The sequence below is a fragment of the Pongo abelii genome, chromosome 16, assembly GCF_028885655.2.
Source record: "Pongo abelii isolate AG06213 chromosome 16, NHGRI_mPonAbe1-v2.0_pri, whole genome shotgun sequence".
Taxonomy (NCBI): Eukaryota; Metazoa; Chordata; class Mammalia; order Primates; family Hominidae; genus Pongo; species Pongo abelii.
Window position 1 is genome coordinate 76581952 of NC_072001.2, and position 25045 is coordinate 76606996.

The following is a 25045-nucleotide window of genomic DNA, read 5'->3' on the forward strand; positions in this document are numbered from 1 at the left end:
AAGAGGTAAGAGGGAGGAAGATCAAATCTCCCAGAGAAGAGCCAGAGCAAAACATCTGCTGGGAGTGGGATCACAGAGCAGCCTGTAATAGACCCAGGAAAGCCAGTTGCAGGAGGCAAGTGCTACAAAGTCCCCCCAGCAATCAGATGACAGACCTATTTGCCTCAGCACACAGATGCCCTCACCTCCAGAGACTCATGGTCTGGTCAGAGCACAAGGCTTGGATAGAAGGCAATTGGGCAATGGTGTAAGAAACCATCCCAGTGAGCCCAGGTATCCGTAAAAAGCCCAGGTATCCATAAAAATGGGATCCCGGTGGCCTAGAAGGGTGAGGCCGGGAAAGTGCTTCTGGAGGAGGTGAGAGGAGTTGGGTTTTGGGAACTGCCCTTGGCTTCTGGACTACCTTTCCTTACTCCTTGCCAGATGCTTGCACAGATCTCCGAAAGCCAGGCCCTGCCAGAGCCAGATATGACGTTCAGCACCACGGACAGCACCCAGCACACCTGCCAGCCCCGTTCAGTGGGTTTAGCCAGGGGAAGGTGGCAACAGCTTCTACACTGGCATCCTCAGCTTGCTGGCCCCTCTTCATTTCCAACCCTGCTGGTCGAAGCATCTCAAGTGATGCCTTAATATCTCTGGGCATTTTTACTGGGGGCTCCTTGGTGACTGAAAAGTCTTTATTCATAAAGACCCCAAAACACTTCACATGTATAGAGCACTTACTTCGGTTTTCCATGCATTACTTCATTTATCCCTCACACCAGCACTGTGGCTGCTGTTATTTTACAGATGATGATCTTGAGGCTGACAGAGAAGTGTCTGCCCTAGACTACACAGCTAGTGAGGGACAGACACAAGATTAGGAGAAGTCTCTGGGACTCCAGAGTTTGAGTTCTTGGGGTTGTGGGTACCCTAGAGGGATGTGGGAGGCAGATATGCCTTTCTGACACCTTTACATCACAGTGGAAGGCAGCCTACTGCAGCAGCTGTGGCCCCTGCCCCAAAGACAAAAGAGAAGAGAAGACTGCAAAGAGGATTTGGGGGGCCCATGCTCCTGATGCTAGGGCTGTCTGAGGTAGAGGAAGTAGCATACCTCTCAAGTGCTAAAGGCACCCTGGCCATCAGCAATCACTCGGTCACGGTCACACATGTCCTATAGAAGGGAAAATGAAGGCTCACAAAGGAAGGAAGAGTAACATTTCCAAAGCCTCAAACTGGATGCCCAATGCTCCCTTATCACCTGGCCACCCCTAGAATCACTCATGAATAAATCTCACAATCCAGGGTGTGAATCCATGGTGGTGGGTGTAATGCCCTGACAGGAAAGTAAGGGGCAGTCAGGCTCAGATATCCTGGAGTTGGCACATGCCTGAATTAGGGGCCCTAGTCTCTCCAAATCCAGAGGACCCTCCTCTAGCCCAGTGCCCTTTAAGTTAACAGGAGTCCTGGCCAGCAAGACACCAACTGGGCTCTGGAAGCCCCAGCAGCCCCAGGCTTCCAGACCTGTCTTATCTCAATCCTTACTTCCTACCTGGACCAATGGGTCCACCCAGGCAGGCAGGTGGCCTCTCAGCAGGAAGAGGGAACCTATAGGCTGACACTGGAGGGGCAGGTCCCATATGCAGAAAGAATGGGGGATGGCAAAAAGCCAAGCAGCCCATTACACCGATATCTGGAAATTTCATGTTTTGGTGTGAGAGGAAGTTCATAGCCTCAAGGGAGCTGAAGAAGACATGATAGGAGGTGGCTGACCCTGAACTCGGGGACTTAATTACTAGACTAAGGGCCCTCTCCTTCCCTGGAGGCCAAAGAGGATGGGAAGGGTGACAGAATGAAAGTAGGAAAAGTGGAGGTCCCAGCTAGGGATGACCTCCTTCAGCCTCTTCTTGTCCACACACGCCCATGCTTGCCTTTGAGGACATATGCACATATATACATGCATGCACATGTGCACATGCACAGACATGAACATGCACACACACATGCAATACCATGAATACATTTTTTGTAAACACACTCTTGCCTTTTGCCCTCCCACATGCATCCATTTTTACACATGCATACTTTCTTGCATACATTTTGGCACAAATGATATCCATTGGGAATCCTGTCAGCTGGAAGAAGAATGTCATTGTTTTGTCATTAAATATTTTCCACCTTTCAAGCTAGCTCTTCAACTCTGACCACTGAAGCCTCTGCCTGAGTCTTGGTTTTAGCTCCTGAAACACCATGGGTTCATGGAGGACAGGGGCCTCGTATCAGACACCCATGTCCCTGCGGTGCTGACTGTAGCCCGTGGGTCTCCATGCTTTCTCCCAGGTGAGCAGCACACTCAGTGCCCCATCTGTTACCCTCTCCAACTTTGCAGACAGCTCCCACTCAGTGCCACTCCCAGCACCAGACCTGCATTCCTACCTGCCTGCAAAATGCATCCACCCAGAGGTCCTGCTGTCTCCTACAGCCAACGACTCCAGAGCTGAACTCAGCATCATCCTCCTCAAAGCTGAATGGCACAGTTTGCATTTCAATAATCTAGGCTCAAAACCTCCCAGCCATCCCTTACTGCTGCCTCTTACCTCCCACCCACCCCTACAGCAACACCCCCAGCAGTCACCATATCTAGTCTAGCTGCTTCCATGATGGCTTCTGCATCTGGACCCTTGCCCCACCTTCTTCCTGGTCTCCAGCCTCCATTCTCCTTCTCTCCAACTCATACGCCCTCTGGGTTATCTTTCCCATTCCCTTGGTTTTCCAGACCCAGCAAAGATCCTGACACTGAAGACAGTGAGAATGGAGGAGGATGGCAGTCAATACTTTTTGGACACTTACCATTTGCCATGCACTAGTCTGAGTACCTTATCTGGACTACTTTATTTAATTTTCATTAAAAAAAAACCCATGAGGTAGATACTATGATTATGCCCATTTTACAGATGAGGAGACTGAGGTACAAGGAGTTGAGAGATTTGCCATATATGGTGGGCCAAGTATTCAAACCCAAAGAGTCTGACTCCAGAGGCCTACTTTCTAACCACTCCACAGAAATATCAATCTGGCTGGTGGTATTTTATTACTCCCAAACTCTGTGCCTCCCCAAGCTCCTTCTCTCTCTCCCAGCTCTCTCTCCTGTGCTCTCTTCCATTGCACCTGCATCCTTAACTTCTTCACTCCCAGACTCCACTGCCTCCCCGCTTAAGTGAGCCCTAGTTGTGTCCTAAGGACATCACTCTTCCAAATCCCTCGTACCTCAGGGTCAGGGGTGAGTCAGCATCCTCCCCTCTCCCTACTGCTGTTACCTCCTGCCTGTGGCAGAAATGTCTACAAGATCTTTTGGGTATCCTTGTCATTTGCTGGCCATCCTTCCAGCACCCATCTGCCATCCTCAAGGACTTTGGCAATGCTGGCACCTGGTTCACAACCTCCCGTTCCACTCCAAATCCTGTGATCATCCTGGGTGACTTCTACTCCATATCATTGACCCAGACAACACCTTGGCCTCTTGGTAGCTTGCTGCCCTGACTCTAACAATCCCACCTCAATGGTCCATTCCAAAGCACACCCTTGACCACATCACCACCTCCAGGTGCTGCATCTCTGCAGTCCTCTTGTACACCCTGCCCTTCTTTCCTGCCGGCTCTTCTATTCAGTTGTGCTGCACCTGTTTTTCAGAGTCCTGGGAATATCCAGTCTGCTGACTCCTCTGATCCTCTCATCAGAACCCTCCTGCATCCTCCCAACCACCCTTCACCCCAGACACGATGGTCCAGCTCATTCACCTCTCTAAAACCAACGCCTTTAACTCCTGTGCCCCTCCTCCTGGCACCGTCATGAAATCCCAGCCCCAGGCAAGGACCACCATCAACCCTTTTCATGTTCACATGGGAGCTGTGTAGAGAATCCCACAACCTCGGACCAGTCCTACTAAATATCCAAGTTTCTTAGCTCCTCATGCCTCCATGTCCTCATCATGGCCTCATTCACAGCCCTCATCTCTGTCCCCTGATCCTTCCAGGAGAACCTAGTAAACTTTCCTGCCCATTCCCCATAGCTGCTATTTCAAATTAATTCCTCTCTCCTCAAAGCTCTGAAACCACCACTTTTTCTCTCAGAGTCAGCAGATAACACCACTTTCTACGTCACAGAGAAATGCAAAGCCGCCAGAGCGTCCCCTTCCTCTTTCTGCCACCTTGAAGCATCTCCCCAATCCCATCTCCTCTTCCCAGTCACAAGGGAATCAGCGGCTCTTCTCCCTGCCCTTTTGATACCATCCCCATTTTCCTCCCCAAGGACCTTAATCTACAGAAGATTCCCTCTCTCTCTTCCATCTGTCTCTCTCCACTGATCCTTTCCCATCAGCTTTTCCTTTTAAGCTCTCTAAACTTAAAAAAAAAATCCCTCCCTGAACCCCTGCTGTCTTATCTCTTACCAGGCTCCTTGAAGGAGATGTCGCCGTCCCCACACTCTCGCTTTCGTGCCCCTCACCCAGCGCTCCTCTCCACTCCACTTGATCTTAGCCAAAAGGCCGAGAAGCGATGCTGCTCTCCACTCCTCAGCACGTCACCAATATGCACCCTGCTGCTAAATCCAATGGTCACTTTCCAGTCCATTTCCTCCCTGGCCTTTAGCATCATCTGGCCCTGTAGACCATTCTTCCCTGCAGACAGTCTCCTCCGTGGCTTCCAAGGTGGCCCACTCCACTGGCTTTTCTCTGTTCTCACTGCCTCTCCTTTCCCTTCCCTTGAACGGCCTCCTTTCCCTCGGCATGACCTTTCCATGTTTTTGCTCCTTGGGGCCCTCATCTCTTCCCGCTCTATGCACTCTTTCCAGGTGATTTCACCGACTCCCATGGCCTTGTTATTCTGCTGCCTTGTAAACCATATCCCCTCTCTTGAACTCTACACCCATGCATCCACTTGCTGACTACATGTCTACAACTGGATGTCCCACGGGAACCTCACCCTTGCCATACTCAGACAGAGCTTCACAGCTTCCTCCACACTCTTGTGCTCCCAGAAAATGGTACCACCAGGCATCCAAAACTATATCCCAGAAACCTCAGAGTTATCCTCAACTCTTCTATCTCCCTTGCCTTCCAACACTTCATCACGTTGGATCCAACGTGTCCCATCAACCCACCATGGGGACTACTCCAACAGCTTCCCAGCTGAGCTCCTGGCCAGCCCAGGATCTCACATGCCTCAGGGTCAGGGCTGGGGCCAGCACACTCCTCCAATCCACTCTCCACACTTTGCTAAGCCCCAAATCCTTCTGCGCTTCCCATCACCTCTTAAGTGAAATCCAGATTCCTCACTGTTGTCCCCAAGGCCTTTCCTGGCGTGGACTCTGCCTCCTTCTCCTTCCTTGATGCTCCCCGTTCCTCTCCTTGCACACTCTGCTGCAGACAGACTCAGCAGCCTTCGGTGTCCCCAACGCATGGTGCTTTCTTTGCCTCTGGGCTTTCCTACATGCTGTCATCTCTGCCTGGAACTCTTCCCACTTGTGCCCACCTATCCCCCTTGGTTCACAGGAGGCATCACTTCTCCTGGGAAGCCTTCTTTGTATCCTAGGAAATCCGGTTAACTGCCCCTCACAGGTGCTGCCCTGGCATAGTACTTATCATGTTATAAGAAACTGTGTGTGTGACAGTCTAACTTGCCATCACTGACTCTCTGAAGTTGGCACAGTACCTTTTATACAGTAGGTCCACATAAATACGTGAATGGGTGGAAACATACGAATGAGTGGATGGGGGATGGGTGAACAGATGAGTGCATGCCATGCATGCCTCAGGAATGCATGCCAAAGGCTGAGTGGCAGGGAGCCCAGCAGAAGCCACATGATGCGGGCAGCCCTCAGAAACAGACTCCTTCCCACCAGGCTTCCACAAGCCTCTGACAATCAGGGAAGAACTTAGCACATCCAAACCCCCAAGACTCACAGCAACAGCCCTCGGCAGGTGGTCCCACCCGGTGCTGAGGATCATGGTGGAAAAGTGACAGAGAAAGAGCGGAGGCATTGAAAGTGGGGGAGAAGGCAGGTGAACAGACATGGGCCAGAAGAAACAGGGGGCCTGGGGTCTCTGACAGGATGGGATGAGAGAGAGCTGGTCGGGGGACCTTGTGGCTAAAGACTGCAACCAGGGCCCTGACTGCGTTTCCAGCCTGAGCTGTGCAGGCGGTGGGGGCAGAACCAACCACCCATAATAAGCCTCCCCATTATGGGCACACCCCCTTGGCCCTCTTCTACCCCACCTCCACCACAGGGGATTTTAGAAGTTCTCCCTTCTTCCCAAATAGGCCTAGCAGCGAGACTCAGGAGCCCTGAGGAGGGGATGAAGGAGGCAACTCCACTGCTCTCCCGGAATCCATTTCCCAACCAGACAGACCCAGGAGGAGTCTTAGGGCTTCCTCCTACTGTGAGCTCCCCAAGGGCAGAAATGATTTCTCTTCCTTTTCCAAGATGGGAACACACAGTTGGGCAAGGGATGGGGAGGAGTCTCAGTAACATTATCTTATTGTTAAATGGATGGACAGATGGATGGATGGATGGATGGACAGACGGACGGAAGACTGTTGCCAGAAGAAGAAAAGACTGCCAAAAATAAAACAAAAAAAGAATTCACTAAATCATTAACACTGATGATTTCTAAGGGTGGGAATATATCGTGACTCTGTTTCTCCATTTCACCTTTCTACATTTTCCACCTTCCCCAAAACAGGCAGATATTACCTTTATAATCAGAAACATTAATCTACCTTTAAACAATGGCCAGCGCCCTGTGCTGTGAGGGGTCCTCTGACATGTATCAGGGGAGAGACACGACCCTGGTCCCCAGACAGCTCCTAAGTGGTCAGCAGAAATATGTGGCAAAGTCATTGCCGTGCCCGGGAGTTCAGGATGAGATGTTTTGGAGATCAATGATGAAGGTGGAGAGAGGGCGGTTGTCTGAAGAGCAGGTGTAATAGGCAAAGGAGGATAGCTTAACATCACACGCATGTCAGCCCATGACACAGACGCGTGACATGCATGAGGATGCCTTTCCTGCCTCCCCTCCTCACATCTTGATAACTGTTTGAAAGCACCTATTACTCCCCTTCCGCACCCCCTACGTGTCTAGCTCCTCTTTACCATTCTCTGAGGCAGAGCCACTGTCACCCCCTTCACCATCCCATACCCTAGAAGGAGCTGCCTCTCTGGTGGTGGGGGAGTGTTTTGTCCCAGGGTGAGCAGGAGTCCTCCCTGCCTGTGTCCTGGGGCTGGCATCTTAGCCTCCCCCTGTACCCTCAGGGTTGAAATCACCTCCCACAGCCTTCTTGAGCCAGGCTGGGTGCTCAGCTCAGGTCTCTGGAGGGAAATATAGCCCCACCCACTGCATCCTTCCTGTCCAACCTCCCCTCACTGTTCTTCCCTGACGCCAGGGTCTCCCCACCACAAGAGATATATTGCTGTCTTCCTCCCACCCCCGCCTGGCCACTAGGCCTCTATTTTTAACCCACCTCAAAAACTCTGACTCAGAATCACAGGGCTCCCAGGTAAGCTGCTCCCTTGGCTGCCTAGGGCTGCCTCAGACACAGTCCGATTTAGAGCCAAGGGCATCTGGGGCTTGGTTTACAGGCGGGTTGTTTGGATTTGGGTGTACCTTTATTTTCCAATTTTTCTATGTTTATCAATATTTGAGGAACAAAGTTTGTTTCGTTTTGTTTTTCTTAAAACCCAATGATGACCCTTTACCCCTGCCTCTTCTAAGGTACCTCCCCATCCTGGGCTGAGGTCCTGCCTGTCATGATGCAATGAGAGCTGGCTTCAGCCTCTCCCCAAGGAGAAGGTGAGCTGTGTGAGGGCGACAGCTAACCCAGTCTTCTCTTCTTGGCCTGCGATCCTTCAGCCATACAGCACGGCGCCCCTCACACTGGAATGTGCACACACATCACCTGGGGACTTTCTGAGCTGCAGATTTGGTGGACTTCAGTCGGCTGTGGGGTGGGGCCAACATCTGCACTGTTAACAAGCCCCCAGGTGATGTTGAGACTGCTGGTGCAGGGACCACATTTCTGTGTGGCCAGGCTATTGTAGATGTACGGTGGCTAGGTGCTCTGCTGTGAGGCCTTGGGCAAATCACTTAACCTCTCTGAGCCTGTTTTCTAATGTGCAGGATGAGAACGTTAATCCCCACCTCACAGGAGTCTAGGAAGACCAAATGAGATAATATTTATAATATGCTATATAGCATAAATACTCAATTCAAGTGGGTCATCATCCCCATCATCATCATCCCCATCATCATCATCATCATCATCATCATCATCATCATCATCATTCTATGGCCATTAAGATGCAGGTCCTGGCCTGAGAGCTAGGAGGATCCTGAGGGACACAAATGCTCCCACCTCAAGAAGCCCTCAGTATAGAGGATGGACAGACCCACCCCACAGGGGAGCTGAAAATCCAGGCCAGCTCCATGGGCAGATGGGGCCATGAGCCAAGGGAAGGGAATAAGAGGGTTGATGCAGAATCTCTGACTCTGTATCCCTTAGGCTGGGGATGGCCAGAGGGGAGGAGAAATTCAGCCAGGCTTGCTCCAGAAAGGAGCAGGGGGCAGCATGCCCTGTTGGGTACTAAAGCCTCAAAGAGGAGGCAGGCGCCCAAGTAGGTCCACTGGTCAGGAGACAGCACTGTGGCTAGAGCCCAGGGGTTACAGGAAGGAGGCCCATGCTATGCAATGGAAGGTGTCCGGGTCAGGGGCCTGAGATTCTCGAGTTCTAGTCCCGTCCCTGTCTCTAACTTACTGCGTGACCTTGAATAAGTCTCTTCCTCTCACTGCCTCTTCCTCAGTTTCCCCATTGGCACAACACGAGAATGGAGCTAGACATCTCTAAAGATATGCTGAGTTCCATAATCTCTGCAGTGCAGAGGCTAAAGAGGTCAGCCAAGGGCAGCTGGCCAGATCGACAGCTCACTCACGGAAGAACGCGCATCTCAGGGAACCCTGACACCTCAGCTCCCAGCTCTGAAGAGAATGTGGGAGACATCCTGAATGCTAGCTTGAGAACTCAGGGCTCTTCCAGGGTACATGAGGGGCTGGGAAAGTTATAGAGGAAGAAAATTCCTTGAGAAAGGGACTGCAACCACACCTTCTCAACAACACAGTGAGAAGAGGCCTGGGGAAAAGAAATACTTTCAGATGAAAACCCATTGTTTATCTGATGGGCTAATTCCTCCTCTGCAGACCCTATGTTGTATATGCAGAAACACACCAGTGAACATGTACATGCACACACAAACACACCCCCCCAAACTGCACAGCAGGGGACATCTGTTCCGCAGTGCTCCAAGTTGCCCAGATGCATGTTCCCTCAGGCCAGGGCCTAACCTCTCTGTGCTTCACACAGTGGACAAGACCACCTGGGAACATGGGGGAGGGAACAAGCAGTTGGAGAACTTCTCAGTCGAGCTTACAAGAATCAAAGAAGGCTCCAACACCACTCCCCCAGGAACCTTCTGTCCTCCCACTCAGGAGATTGGAACAAAAATAGAATATTGTTGTGGAGTAGCACGGGAGCACACCCTCTGAGGAAATTAGGTGGGAGAGCTCACCTGCTCACACAGGAAGGCACTGCCAGCAGCAGGAGGAAACAGGCTTGAGGGGCAACATGAAGCACTGGAAATGGTTTTGGGGCAGAACGTCTTTGTTTTTTGCTTTTTTTTTTTTTTTTTTTTTTGAGATAGGGTCTCACTCTGTAGCCCAGGCTGGAGTGTGGGCAGCCTCGACCTTCCTGGGCTCAAGCCACCCTCCTGCTTGAGCCTCTGGAGTGGCTGGGACTACAGGCACACACTACCATGCCCAGCTAATTTTTCTTTCTTTTCTTTTCTTTTCTTTTTTTTTTTTTTTTTTTGTAGAGGTAGGGTTTCTCCATGTTGCCCAGGCTGGTCTTTAACTCCTGGGCTCGAGTGATCCTCCTGCCTCAGCCTCCAAAAATGCTGAGATTACAGGAGTGAGCCACAGTGCCTGGCCTGGGGCAGAACTTCTTAAGGCAGGCAGTACTGGTCATGGAAGGGGCTAACAAGGAGGACATAGGAAGGCTTCCCTATAAAGAGTAGCTAAATACTGACTCTGCGAGGGTCTACACAACCCCTTTTTGATGGGATGGAGCTTGGGGCCAAACAACAAGGATTCTCTGGGGCATCTGGGGACACAGAGCTGGAGGGAACGTGCTGCCTTCTCTCCAGGAAAACACAGTCTAACAAGGAAGGTCAGTGGGGCCATGTTCTCTGAGGTCCCTTCTGGCCTTAGAATTTTATGATTTTGACTCCTCACAATCCACAAGGAAAAAAAGGGTATAAAAGCTCCCTGGAGAGGGAGGCCTATGACCAATGGGGTTGGATGTTGGGCTAAGAAGGCAGGATTTTACCCCAAGCTCTGAGGAGCCACCGTAGGACTAAGGCAAATGCAGAGCAATCAGAGAACTGCAGGCTGTTAGTGCAGATGGGAGCTTGGGGATGCCCAGCTCATTGGCTCCCAAAGTGATGGAAGCAGAATCACCTGAGTGCTTCCTAAAACTGTACCTGCCCGGCCTCACCCAGGGAGCCCAAACATCCATGATAACATAAGCACCCAGATGACTCTTCAGCGGTTGCCAATTTAGGCTTTGGGATCTTGCTAACACCCAACCCCTCTCTGGTCCCATTTTCAGAGGAGGAAAGCAAGACTCAGAGAGGTGAGGCCTCAGTTAAGGCCACACAGCTGGGCGGCACAGAGCCAAGTCTTCTACTGGTCAGATTCACAGGCTTGTCCCCTAGACTCTGTCCCCAGGAGCTACAGAGCAACCCAACGGGATGATGATGCCCCAGAGCCTCTGGGACACGTTGAATAGCTTTTCCTGTTTCCTTCCTCTGCCAATCCCAGAGTAGATGATCCCGCTGGCCTGTCCCACAGGGCCCCTCCACCCACAGTCATCTAGTGTGCCCTGCAGTCCGCATGGGTCCTCACACTCTGAGCTCTTCTGAGGCCAGGTCTGAGCTTCCAGGAGGGGACTGCTCCCTACGAGGGGAGGCTGGGAGGAGAGCATGGTTGAGGCCCTTTCCAGGACGGCGTTTCAGTTCATTTTCATTAAGCTCCTGCTGCATCACTTCCCGGGAAGGATGCCCCCGAAACAAAGAAAAGAAAGCCTGGCCTCCATCCACGGAGGCCATGACCTAATGGAGGGAGGGCCTTCAAGAGGCCTCACCAATATGATACAACGTGCCAGGAAGACCCCCAGCCCCACTCCCCATGACGAGGGCCAGCAAAGCCTCCACAAAACAAGGCCCCTAGGTAAGAGATCTTCCACGTGTCCCTGGCCCCCAGGGACTGCAGAACTCTAGGACCATGACTGGCTGGACCTTGGTGACAGAGCCAGAAAGAGGGAGGGAGATTCTCAAAAGCTCTACTGGTCGGCAGCGCTGTCCCTGCCCTGCTGGCTCAATTTGTGCTAATGGGGTCAGGATTCAGGGCTCAATACCTATTTGGCCAATTAGCTCTGCTCTCTTCTCAGCCTCAAACTGAGCCCCGACCCTGGACACTGAGAGAGGAGAGGAGCTTGCTGAGGTCACCCAGCAGAACAGGATGAGGGACAGGAGGGGAAACTGAGGGTGGGAGGGGTGGGGAGTTCCGGGCAGGCTGGCTCAAGATAGAGGACCCAGGGCTCTGAGGCGGGCCAGCCCCCACACTGCAGGAAGCCAGGCCCCAGGGGCAGTCTCCTCCGCTGGACCAAGTTTCTTCTAAAAGGTACTAATGGCATGAACGGGAGCTGTGGACCTGAGGGTCTTTCCTCTCTTTGGGGAAGGGAACAAGTGCCCTCACATCCTCTGAGGATACTGGAGGTGGGAGAAGCCCACGGCTGACTTTGGCATACAGTGGCTGGGGACTCACATTAATCATTAACAGGGGCTGCTCTAGCCTCCAACGGGGAACTGCAGGGTAATTACTTCTGGGCTGCAGGCCACACGCTCAGTGACATTATTGCAGGCAACACCTGCCTTCTGGGCCTAGTATGGCAGGAGAAGCGAGTCTTCTCAAAGGCTGTGCAGCTAGGACCAGGGTGCACACACACATACAGGCAAACACACCACACATACTCAGATGGCAGCACAGGCAGCCCACTCAGAGTCCTCAAGGGTGAAGGGCAGGGACTAAGGAGTGCAGGTTAAAGGAGGCAGGTTCTGAATAAGCAGCCCCCAGCACCTGCCAACACCCACCCCAGCCAGGCGGCCCTTAGCTTAAGCTTCCAAGAAAGTGTGCAGAATGGTTCTCTCTTTCTTTCAGATCCAGCTCAGAATCACTTCCTCCAGGATGCCTTCCCTGACCATCAATCCATATTGATCTATTGCTCATCTGCCCTCCCACAAACCAGAAGTGGAACCCTACTCTCCACTTTGCCACCTCCAGCCCCCTTAATGGTGAAAGCAGTCTTGGAATGGGCGATATGGTATTCTGGAGGGCATGACTCCCTTAGCTTGCCTCTCCCCAAGCCCAGAGGATAATGTATTAGCCAGCCCCCATTATGTATTAATTTCTGAAAGCCTCGTTCACGCAGACATAACACATCCACCCACACAGATAAATGCTTAGACAGACACAAAATCATCAGCAGCCAATTATCAGGCCCCCGCAGCTGCTGTGATCAGACCTGGAGGCCCCGCTGCTTGCTCTGCAATTTGTGGTAGCCGAGAGCTGGGGGAGCAGTGGGTGGAGGGAGTCCCCCTATCCAGCCGGCACTGCTCAAGGTTCAGCCCTGACCCTGAGGGCGCCTGAGCTTGCTGCCTGGCTGAGAACACCAAACACCAGCCCCAAACAATGAGAGAGCAGAGTTGGGTGGGGAGCTGTCACGTGTGAGATTTGGTGGCTCTGGCGTTGGCAGTAGTGGCTCTGTTGTTTATTTATCATTTGTACTTTACCTCCCAGAGAGGACCAGAGGCAGCTGGCTCAGATACTAAAGAGGTGTAGGAGCTCAGGGAACTTAGGGAGAGCTTCCTAAAGGGGGGCGGGGCACAAAGGTAGAGTCCCGAGCCTTGGTACCTTAGGAAGGGCACCGAAATTGGCTCAAAGGCTTTGCACAAGGATGCCAATTCCTGACCCTAAATCAAACCCTTCCCTTGGCCACAGACTTAGCCCTGACCCCAGCCACGGACTGAACCCCAATCCTGGTTACACACTGAGCCCCGACCATTGTCAGAAACTGAGTTCTGGCCATGGTCACAGAATGAGCCCTGATTCTGGTCACACACTGAGTCCTAAACCACAGATCAACTCCACTTCCTGACGTTTCTGAAGTCTATAATGAATAGATCACGTGACCATTTCTCTGGTAGATCAGAGAAAGATACCACTGGACACTTGCCCCTTCTCCTCTGAACCCCAATCACCCCCATCCAGGAATAGGGGCATTAATGGCACCCGGATATGGTCCCCAAATCCCAAAGGTCTCTAGCAGTCAGGACCTGCCCAGGAAGAGGAGGTGAGCTGGCATCCCAGCCCAGCATCCTCAGAAACAGCATCCCCAGATCTGGGGTCAGGACAGCATGTCTCAGCCACCAGACTCTGCATCTTCAGAAAGGGGAAGACTCCTTTCTCATGGGAGCAGCCTAAATTATGATGGGATCCTGCAAAAACCTATCATCCCAGAAAGACAGGTATGAAGCTAGAGTGACAAGAAAAAGCTCCAACTGACAGGACCATTCAGGAAAAGCCTTCCCTGTGAACCCTCTGGCTGGGAAGCTGGGGGTGGACTTAAGCTTGAAGACCTTTGCAGACAGACGTTACACAACCCACTTGGTCTCTGGTTTCGCCTCTGGCATACTCTGTGACCTTTAGCCAGTTGCTCCCCCTCTTTGCTCCTCTGCTCCCCATCTATGAAACAAAGGCTCCAGGCCAGGGGCTTGCTAAGGCCTCTTCAGATCTGATATTCCAACACCTGATCCATTTCCTGTGCCTGCTGACTATCCCTTTCTGAGCCCCTCCTCGATGTTTTAATTCTCAGGAGAATGTTTTCTTGAACTACTTGTGTAATTAAATTTTTTAAACACTAACATAAAAGAAGGAGGAGTGTCAAATTCCAGTTCTGATATTCATGGCTGCATGATTTGGGGGACCTCTCTCTCTCTCTCCTTTCCTCGTCGGAGGCTTATCTGTAAATTGGGGATATAAAACTATTTGGGGCCATTGTGAAGAATAAATGAAACGGGAGATATAGAGCTCCTAGCACAGCCTGGCACATGGTAGATGCTTTGTAAATGGTGGTTACTGATCTGTGAACCCACTTGGCTTTAGTCTCTGTTGATTTGAGTCTAGGGCTGTAAACTCCGAAGCCTACAGGGGTCAGGCAGCTAAATGGCATGAATGACGTGGCTGGGTGTAAGACAGTGACCTTAGCGACAGCTGGGGACCTGCACAACTGCAAAGCAAAAGCCAGTGTAAAGGAGGCAGCCTCTAGTGTCTCCTTCAGCTGCCCGCTGTGGAGTGGGAATGTGGCGCCAGGGCTGCCAGGGTTTCCAGTTTTTCAAGAGAAGCCCGAGAGCCATATTTTCATGTTATATCTTTCCATTTAAAAACATTGGCTCAGATTTGTTATGACACACTATGCTGGCCAAACAGAGCACATCTGGGTGCTGTATTTGGTGCAAGGGATGCTGCTTGGCAACCTCTGATCGAAGTACTGCTCAGTCTTATCTTGAGCGCCCACAGTGACAGGGAGCTCACCACCTCTCTGTGCTGCCTCCTGCCTCAGATCCGAGTGGGTGCTGATGGTACAGTGTCTCCCAGTGGCTTCCTAGCCCTTGGGACTGCAGACTTCTAGGGCCCTGGCAATGCCTCCTCAGTAAAGAAGCCTAGCTGGCAGAGAACATCCTCTCCAAAGCCAACACAATGCCCCTGCCCGCCCATGGCCCTCTCTGTCTGGGAAACGTGAATTCTTCAGCATCCCCCGGGCAAAAGCAAGACTGGCTGGCTGGCCTCGGTAGCCCTTCTATTAATTAGCAACTGGCAGTCGCAGCTTTGTAAGAGCCCTTGAGCCAAGTGAGTGTGTGCAGGAGCCGGCTGCCTCCTCGGTTCTAAGACAAGCCCCCAGGGGACTGGGGCTGGACCTTCTGCTCTGAGTGAACTCCTCCATGGTGGTCAGTGTTGTGGCAGGCACAAGGGCCACTCAGGCTGCTATGACACTTGTCAGCCCCATCATTTGTATGGAAGCTAATGCCTTTCAGGGTAGGAGGGGGCGGGGAGAAGTGACAAGCAAGCCCAGCCCCCAGGGGAGGCTGCTGGGCATAGCCTGGGGCAGGGAAGGAGGACATAAGATTGGGAAGAAGGCCTGGATGCCTCTGTCCTCCTCTCAGCCGGCCCCTGTCAGAGCCACTGGCTCCCCTGCTCAGTCACCTCTGCGCGCATACCGACATCTGTTCCTTTCCAGAAATCTCATTGCAATGCAGCAGTCACAGTACTCCCTGCGCCTTCTCCCCAGCCAGGCCCACCCCTCTGGCCCTTTGGATGGGAGAAAAGCTGCAAAAGTGGTGGGACAGGATGGATTAATGAGGGTCCTCTGACCACCCAGCTTCTTCCTGTTCACACCCATCCCAAAAGCCACCATGCAGGACCAGCAGGTCCACGCAGCAGTGCAGGAAAGGAGGAAAAGCAAGCTATGAATCCCACATCCCACACCGGCAGGCAGACCTCTGTGGCTTGGCTCAGCCCAGTTCACAGACTTCACCCTGCCACACTGAGCTTGGGGATAGAGGCCACAGGCTCTGAGGCCAAAGAAATAAGACGGAGCCCTGGCCTCAGGGAGCTCAGTTTGGGAGCTTGGGCTAAGCATGGAACAAGCGCATGAACAGTAACCTCAATACTCTAAGCATGGTCCTGGTCTGGACACCAGCCACATTAGCAATCTTTGGGCGCTTAATGAGAAATACAGCATCTCAGGCCCCATCCAGACCTACTGAATCAGAATCTGCGTTGAACAAGATCGCCGGGTGAGTCGGATGACATTACAGCAGGACAAGCTGCATTGTAATAAACACAGAGCTCCGTCCAAATGCCAAAAGGTGGTCAGCCAGGGAGAGATGGATGGTGGCCAGGGTGGCCTAAGAGCATCCCACAAGGCCCTGGGGACACTGGGCCCTAAAGCATGGGAGAGGAGGGTGGATGGACAGGGAGACAGGTCAGCACAGTTGGAAACTCCCTATGTGAGGCAGGCAGCTACCTGGCAGCCCAAAAGCCTCGAAGCTCACAGCAGCTAAGGGAACCAGTGTGGCAGGGCCAAGCAGGGGAGAAGGTAACCCCCATCCTTATCATGTAGCCACCAGACCAGGAACTTGAGCCTTGCAGCAGGGAGCACCTGGAGCCGAGGCCTCTCTAGCCAGACAGTATGGGGATCCTGGCCTTCTGCCCCTACCAGGTTTTTGTACACCCAGTATCCTGGAAGCACCTCGGTCCTGAGCTCCAGCAGCCCCCGCCTTGTCAGGTGGGACACATCTCATCCCCAGAGAGAGCCCTGCTGCCCACTGTGCCAGCTGATAGCACAGCCCAGGCAGCTCACCTTGGAATTCCCCTCTGCAACTAGGCACCCTTCCCCCTCCAGCACAGCCTGCGGCTCCTTTCCGCCTGGCTTTGCACACTGAGAGTCATAACAACATTCCTGGGTAATGGCCCCAGGAAAGTCCAGCAAAGAAGGGGCCTCGGAACCCCCAGACCCAGAGTCAGGCTGCTGCCTTCCTCCTTGCCACCTCCTGCCAGAACAGTCCTTTCCAGGATTCAAAGGGAGAGAGGTGGGAGCGGGTAAGACTGAGGAAATAGAAAAGAAACCAGTCCCCAGGTAGAACCCCTTTCCCCACTCAGGCATCTAACTCTGAGCCCTGTTTTTGTTTCCATCCTGCTGGCAATGGGAGGCCCAAGCCCCAGATTGCGGTGGGACCCCCACTGCCAGGCTCCAGAGAAGGTGAGTGTCTGCCTCTCGCCAGGCCCAGGCTCTCTTCTGGGATGGCCTAGAGAGGCGTTCACAACCTTGAGCTCCCAGATGGTCCTCAACTTAGGGGGCCACAGACACCAGAAATTAAGTGCCACACTCTATGTGTCTCGACACCCAGGTATCCTTCTGGATGGAGTGAAATGTCTGACCCCAAGAAGGTTCACAACCCCTGCTTGGGCCAAGGACAGAGGCCCTTGTGATCTTCCCAAAACCAAGGAAAGGAAATTGTGAGGACAGGGAAGGTGTGGTTCACAACAGCATCACGGCTCTTCTGACAGCTCACTGCAGCTTCTCACCTCAGCGGGGTGACCACAGTTGTACAATTTGTGCTTGACATGGCAACAGGCAACAAGATTCCCATTTTCTAAATGGGAAAACTGGGGCTCAAATAAGGCTCATAACCCACACAGGGCTCCACAGCAGTCAGGGTTGGGGAGGTGATGGGAGGTGAGTAATGGCAGTGACGGGGTGCCAGTGACCAGCAGCAGGAAGTCGGCTCAGGACACCCCTGGGACCTGCTAGGCCACTGGCCCAGTTTCCAAGATTTCAGAGCCCAGCTCTTTCTGCCCCAAGGAAAGGACACTTTAAGCACCCCCGCCTTCCCTTCCTCATGGCTTCAGGAGGCTCAGTCTAGGAGAGGGTAGGGACAGGGAGATGAGAAAGGCCAAGCTTCTGACTGCCTCCATTATTAAGGCTGAGCCAGCTTTGGGGGCGCAGCAGCAATCCCAGAACTGACATTCCACATAGGGACTTCCCCACCAGCTTCCACAGCCACCCACACAGCCCCCAGATACCCACTCAGACAGACACCTAGATATACACACCCAGGCTGACTCCCTGAGCCTGACCAGCTTCCGGGAACACAACCAGCTACATCTGCACTTGGGGTTCCACTTCCTTTCTCTCCTCTTAGAAAAACAAGATTATCCAGTACCTATGTTTTTTTGTTGTTGTTGTCGTTCCAGGTTCTCCAGCACACAGTTTGTGTGGAAGGAAGGACCCATCCAGGACCCAAGAGCCCAGCCAGCCTCGGGGAGGAGCCCGGGGAGCCATGTCCTGAGGGGCTGCAGCATCCTGGCCTCTTCCCTTAACACACCACAAATACAAATTTCAAAAGGCATATGGGGAGTTGGAGGGGAGGGGAGGGGAAGCCAGAAAAGCCCAGGGAGCCTGGGGAAGCCATGGTGGTGGCTAGGGCATGGTTTCTTTTCTATTGGGGGGTGGGATCGGGGGCAGGTAGAGTAATGAGAAGCAGAGGTAGCCCAGAAAAGCCTATGATTAGCCATGGCCCAGGTTATGCTGGTCCCTCAAAGCACAGCCCATCCTTGCCCTGGAAAAGGCACCCAGCCTTCCTCCCCCAGCAATGGGAGATGCTGGAAGCAGCCCATCACAGCCAGCCCTGAACTCCAAACCGCAAACTCAATCTATCATGGTTTGTTGGCAATTCTTTATTAAACCAATTCTGCTGGATCAATGCTTCCTGCCCGTCAAAATGATGAATAAATCCTCGACTAGCCTGAGCAATGCTTGCAGAAGCTCTTGCGAAGCCTGAGGTGGGCAACGGCAATTGGCTACACGTAGAGGCCCAAGGCCAATGGCTAAAACTCTAGAGACCAAGGCTGGGGGTGCTGGTCGGGGTGGGGTGGGTTAGGTGGGGTTGAGTGGTGGGTTTTCTAAGCTTAGAAGACTTAGCTGGGCTCTTGCCTGTTTGACATTCCAAGGATGACACTAGCTGTTTTGGCCTAGAAGCAGGAAAGGTATGGCCACCGCTCTTCCAGACACACTCAGATGGTCTTTCTTGGATTTCTTTCCTTACACCCCACCCAGCTCCAGACAGCTACAAGGCTGTGCAAAGAGGACATGCCACTTGCAGCTACCAGTCCCTGTTGCTTGTTGCACAAACCCAAATTCAAAGCCCACTCTGACAATTCTGCTGTATCCCCGCTTCCCTATCCCCACACCCTCTCCTGCAGCCGTGTCCCAGGCAGCCTGCAGTTAGTGGGAGATTCTGCAGCAGGGGGACTGCAGACAGACATACCAGAATGGGATAAGACCAGGAAGGGGAAAAGGATCCTATCTGATGAAATCGACCCAGTCCTCACTCTTCACCTTCCAAGGTAAGGGAGATAGGAAGGGCCAGGCCCAGCATCCAGAAGGTCCCCAGCCAATGCTTGCTGCTGAAGGAGGCTGGGCATGCCTGGGGTTGGCCTCTTGTAGGCTCCCCAGGCAATGGGCTTGGTGATGAGAACCCTGAACAGATGCTTTCTGACAACAAAGACAGCAGGGACCTGGGCAAGGGAGGGGAGGGCCCTTCAACAGTCTCAAGTGGTTGGTACTGGAACTGCCTATCACCACCACTGAAGAGTTGAGAGACAGGAGGAAAAACCCAGGACACCCATGGGGGTGGAGGAGACATAGCTCCTGCTCACTCCTCTCTAGCTCAGCCAGGGATCCTCAGGGCCCAGTACTGGCCAGAGGCAAGTCCACTCTTCAGGAACCTGGCACTGGGAACCCAGACACCGTTCCTGATGGGAGGGTCCTACATTTGCTCACACAGTTTGATGACTATGGCTGTCTGTTTAGCCTGCCCTCTGGTCTCCCTAGTCTTCTGGGAATGGGAACCCTGGAGATATTAGGGTTAGGAAGAGCAGTCTCTCAAAGGAAAAAAGGGGGGAGGGGCTCTGTTCACTACCTATTTTAAGCCACCGAGTGTTGTCTGACTGGTCATTCCCAGTGCGAGAAATCTCTCTCATTGGATGGAAAATGGCTTTGCTCTCATTACAAACCCAGCTTCCCTGGAGTTTGCAAAGAGGGCTCTGGGTTGGCAAAATGCTCATTTTTATAGGCAGGCAAGCAAGGTAGGCAAGGAAGGGAGATAAGTAGGTGGCAGGGCCCAGAGAAAGAGAGAATGAGAGAATTAAACCCAGCTTGAAAAGTGTTTCCCAGACCTTCATCACAATCTCATTTATCACGAAAGCCCAGAGGGGCACTAGGGAACCTTAGGACCTTGACTTAGGTAAAGGCATCCCTGATCCCAACCCTAGAGCAACCAACAATCCCTCTTTTTGCACAAATATGCCCACAAGCTCCCAGTGGTATCTGCTGTTCAGCGGCATCCGACTCAGGTGACGTGGAAGGGGGCAGGGTCCCTCTCCCTGACTGGCGGTCATACCTTGTTTGGGGACCCACGAGTGGCCCATGAGAGACCAAGCAGATGCTGAAGCTTGGGTCTCTGGGGTATGGATGGGCCCCTGGACAAGCATGGGGCACAGGACAGCTGCTCATCAGTCAGAACACCAGGCATCTTCACCCATCACTATGAGCAAGGTCATTCTGCCCTGCCGCTCTGGATGCCAGGTGCCCAGGGTGCCTGCTCCTGGCCCACCACTCAGCATGAGGAGCTAAGCTCAGGGTTACGGTGGGTGCAGGGGGTTTTCATCCCGGCCTGAGGCCCCAGTGACTTCGGTCCTCCAGGGACCCGGCCGCAGCTTCCCAGGGCACCAGAAAGCAGACATAAATGCCTGCTGTCAGTACCCAAGGAGCTGGCCCGTTGCTAAGAGGTCTGTCTCTCTTCATGGACCTGCTCTGCAGGCTGAATTGACCCGGAGCTGCCTCTAGGATGGCCATCCTGACTCTGCGGCCTTGAAGGGGGAGGAGGAATATGTGGCTTAAGGTGGCAGAGCCCTATCCTGGCTGCCGGCAGGGGTAGGCCAGGCTCAGAACACCTTTTCATTCTGTCTCCAATGCAGCCCAGACCCGAGAAGACCAGTGATTGAACCCAGAGGAAAGTTCCCCCAGCGCGGTGCAGGAGGGGGCCTGGGGGTGTCTCGGAGCCTAGAGGCGCCCTGCTTCTCTTGGAGCTCCCAGCGCAAGGAAGGAAAGTTCACTCCGGCTGGGAGGCAGGGTCAGGAGGAGGCATGCCTGCCACCGCGCAGGGCACCCACAGGATCAGCACTGTGGTCCCTTACCTGAAGTCACTGTAGGGGTGGATAATCCAAAATCCGGCCGACTTGACCCTCTCCTGTTCGCGCTCCACGGCTTTCTGGCTGCCGAACATCCTTAAGGAGAATTTGTTGACCCCGGGTTGGAGCATGGCCCCGAACTGGCGCTGCATGAAGCCGGCCTGGCCCAGGCGCACCTCGGCCTCCGGGAGGATCTGGTCGCCGGCGGCCGCGCCTCCCTCCACTTTGATAGCGGTGTCCGCCGAGGGCTGCTCGCAGGAGGCGGAGGCCGGCTGCGGTGGCTGCTGGGGCGGCGGCGGCGAGGCTGCGGGCTGCGCCGAGGCGCCGGGGCACTCGGGCTCGGCCGCCAGGCCTGGGGGCGTCCTGTCCTCGCCGGGGGACGCGTCGCCCTCGGCGATGAGCCGCCGCTCCTCCGCGGAGTCATGCAGGTGTCCGTGACTGCTGCCGCTCCCCGTGCCGCCGCCGCCGCCGCCGCCCCGGCTGCCCAGCGAGGCCAGGCTCCCGCGGAAGCGCCTGCAGTCGCCGTTCGTGCTGGACTTGCCCGCGCCGCGGGCCGGCCCTTCGCTGTCCGCTGCCCCGAGGGCCGAGCTCCGGGATTCCGTGCCACCCGCGGCCGCCGAGGGCGAGGGCGAGGGCAGTGGCCGCAGCCGGATGCTCCTGCGGCTGGGGTCTTGGCGGCCCCCGGCCCCCTCCTCCTCGGCGTCCTCTTCCTCGTCCATGATCCACGCCTTGGCCCCCACCTGCTGCGGGAGGCTGTAGAGCCGCTTGCGCATGGACGGCGGCAGCTTGTCCATGGCGCCAGGGGCCGGGGTCGGACCGGGCCAGGGGCAGGAGCGCGGCGCCGCGGACGGGCTCCAGGTCCGCCCGCCGGTCAGTCCGCCCGTGGGGACGCGTCCTTCGCCGCCGGCGTGGGGGCCGCCTCAGGCGCCCATGCTCGGGCAGGCTGCGCGCCGCGGGGAGGCTCCAAGTCCCGCTCCGAATTCCCGGACTCGCCGCGCTACACCTCCTCCCGGGCCCGGCTGGTCGCGGGGACCCCGCGCTCCCTCCTTGCCTCCCTCCCTCTGGCGTTCAGGGGCGCGGCGCGCGGCCCGGCTCCAGGCGCCCCGCCCCCGCGGGGAACAATGGGCGCCGGCTGGAGAGGCTCTGCGGCCGCGGCGCTCGGGGAACCGCTCCGGAGTGCAGAGCGCACTGCCCGCGCGGGTCCCGGGCGTGCGTCCCGCGGGAGGGCTGGCTGTCCGTCTGTCTCGCCGCTCGGGCTTTGTGGCTGGCCACCCGCGAGCTCGCCTCGCCTCCTCTGCCCCGGCCCGTCCGACCCGTCCCGGGGCTGCCGCCGCAGCCGAGCGGAGCCCAGCGACCCGCCGGGCTTACATCAGCGGCCGCCTCCCCCGGAGCGCCCTCCGGCAGCGCTCGGGCTCCCGCGCCCCGGAATATTCATGAAGCCGCCGCAGCTCGCGGGTTGCCATAGGAGCGGCTCCCGCAGCCGGGCCTGCCTACCTGGGCTTCTTAAAGGGGCAGCGGCGCATGGGCCGGGGGCTGGGAAGGGGCGGGGGGCGGGCCTGGCAAGGGGCCCAGGTTAGACCCTTGCTAGACCTTCGGGGCCGGGGTGAGAGGTGTCCACACTGCTGCGCCCTTAAATCTCTTTCCTGGACTAAGCTGGGAGCGCGCCCCAAGTCTGAAGCTCCGGCTTCAGTTGCGAATTCCCCATCCCAAGATTGAAGGGTGGGGGGGTGGCTTCCCAATTTCTCCATCACCAAGCTCTGGGCTCGCCTTTCCCTGGCATTTTTGCCCCTCAGCTGGGTCTCCGACTTTCCTCTTGGGAGGCGACCGGGTTCGTCTTGATGCAGAGTCCCGGCCTTCCCGCAACCCACCTGGAGAGGGGGCTTCCGGAAATGTGCCGCGTCGGGGAGGCTCCTAGGGTTTTCCTGTGACATGGGCAGGGGGCGAACCCCGCGCCAGTCTTTCCCCTGCAAAGCCTCGCAGCAGCCAGGCAAGGAGGGCGTGGGGAAACAGGGAGACACGCACAGGGCGCGCGGGTGGGACCCAGCCCTTCGAGGTAAGACTTCGAGGAAATGCGCCGGCAACGGTGACGGATGCGAGATCCGAACGCCGACCTCCGCACGCGCCTCTCTCTCGGTAGTTCCGAGAAAGGGACAAGCCGGTTGCAGCGGGGAGCGGTTGGGCCGGCTCCTCGGACGCCCCAGCACTCTGGAACTGGCTTTGGAGCCCCTTCTCCCTGTGTTCCCATCCACATTATGACACCTACTATGTGGACCCACGCTGGGTGAGTTCCTGTTCCACCTAGTCCCCTACCTACACCCCCAAGCAGCTGCACAGCCCCCACTCCCTTCCAGTCTGCAGCCCAGCCCCCTTCCCCCCCAACCCCCGCCAAGGATCCAACTGTGTGTCCTCTTTCCCAGTCTCTCCCAGTGTACAGTGTCCGGGCTTATGGACAGATTTCACTAGCTCAGCCTAAGGTATAGCCCTACCCCTCTCCAACACCCTGGACAGCCTGATACCCCAGATTAGCTCAGAAATGGAGAGGGGACAGATTGGGCATTAAGGGGAGGGGGGTTGTCCAGAGAAGGCTGCAGCCGAGGTTAATGCTGGAGCGCACACACAGCAAAGTCTCACAGGAGGGAGGCAAAAAGGTCCCCTGGCTCTGCCATCTCTCTAAGGAATAACATCAAGTTTTTCCTCAAATGATTTTTTTACTCTCATTCTTAGCCCAATGTGACCACTTTCCCCTCCTCCATCCAGAGTAGGAATTTGGAGGGCAGGATGCGGGGCGGGCAGCCTAGCAGGGGCTCTTCTGCTCTACCCACTGGACCACAGGACCTCCCACAGTGGGAGGAATGACTAGGGTGATGACATCACTGGTAGCTGGCATTTTTACTTTTGAGCAGCTCTGAGCTGACAGTTCTCTGCACAGATGCTGGAAGCCTAATCCCTGAGTGTCCTTGGGTCTCCTTGAGAAGAAGTGTTCTTAAAGAGCTGTGAGCCCAGCCTGCCCTGGTCTACCAGCCACAGGAGGGAAGACCTCCATTTAACACACTTCTTTGAGCTTCTTTGTCTAGCTTGGAGTTAGTCTGCCTTAACCCCGCTCAGGAAGTCAGCCCATATAGGCTTCCCCATGACCTATGGTAGAGACATCTACTCCTCTGGGAGCCCTTTCCTAATCACCAAAACCTTGGTCATGTCCCTGCCTTTGGTTCCCATGGCCCATTAGCTCCTGTGACCCTAAGCACTGATTACACAGTGCAGTCTGTGCCCTGAGGGTGGAGCAGGTCCACCTTATCTCAGGGACCTCTCCACCAACACAAGGGTGGACAGAAAGCAGATTAATAAGTTTCAACTCTACAAATGAGTAAGGGACCCTAGAAGTTAGCTAATGGCATTGGAGGGGACGCTTGGAGGAGATGGAGGATAAGACCAAAATTCTGCTTCCTGGGATACTGCCGTCACAGGCTGGCCAGGGGTCAGTGTCTCTTAATTCCCCCCCACCAGCACCTCACTCACCCTCAATTTTGTTAGTGGCAGCCATTCACGACCATCTAGGACCAACTTTAGGTGCAGCAATGACTATTAGATAAATCAGGCCCTTGATAAACCCTGATGAGATCTGGCTTCTCCTGCCTCCTTTGTGTGGAAACCCTAATAGAGGACATTGGTGGTGTGCCAACAGTCCAGGGGACAGAGGAGGAGCAGCCCCAGGTCTTGCCCTTGATGGGCTTCAAGTTGTGAGGAAGCTAGACTCATTCTCAGGAATAGGGCATGAAAATAGAGCAGGAAAACTGAAGACAGGAAAGAAATGTATACTAAATCATGTCCCCAACCATGAGAGATTTCAGAGGGAGCTATTGCTGGCCTTGGAGTAGCTAGGGAGGGTTTCCTGGAGAAGGGGGCCAGACTTGATGAGAGACATATATCCAACACTTTACAGTTTACACCTTTTTGTTGTTAAACCACATGAAATTTTGATTTTTGGGAGCCCAATATTGTCAAATTTTGGCAATTTCACATGGGTCAACCTAACATTCTTACTCCCGTTTGCGGGCAAGAGAACTAAAGCACAGAGAGGTTAAGTGACTTGCC

General features: G+C 54.6%; 1 protein-coding gene across 2 annotated transcripts in view; it reads right to left on the reverse strand.

The window, feature by feature from the left end:
* HCN4 (hyperpolarization activated cyclic nucleotide gated potassium channel 4) overlaps positions 1-22432 on the reverse strand; it is a 47952-nt gene extending 25520 nt beyond the window's left edge. Inside the window, exon 1 of one of the 2 annotated variants that reach the window (XR_008513681.2) lies at positions 20960-22136. Coding sequence is in view for 1 of the 2 variants with exons in the window: in XM_024232616.3 (XP_024088384.1) it covers positions 20960-21747 (788 nt within the window). In the remaining variant the exon portion in view is untranslated. Of the gene's footprint in view, positions 1-20959 lie in introns of both variants that reach the window. The other variant, XM_024232616.3, reaches the window with a different exon arrangement.
* Positions 22433-25045: the final 2613 nt, after the last annotated feature.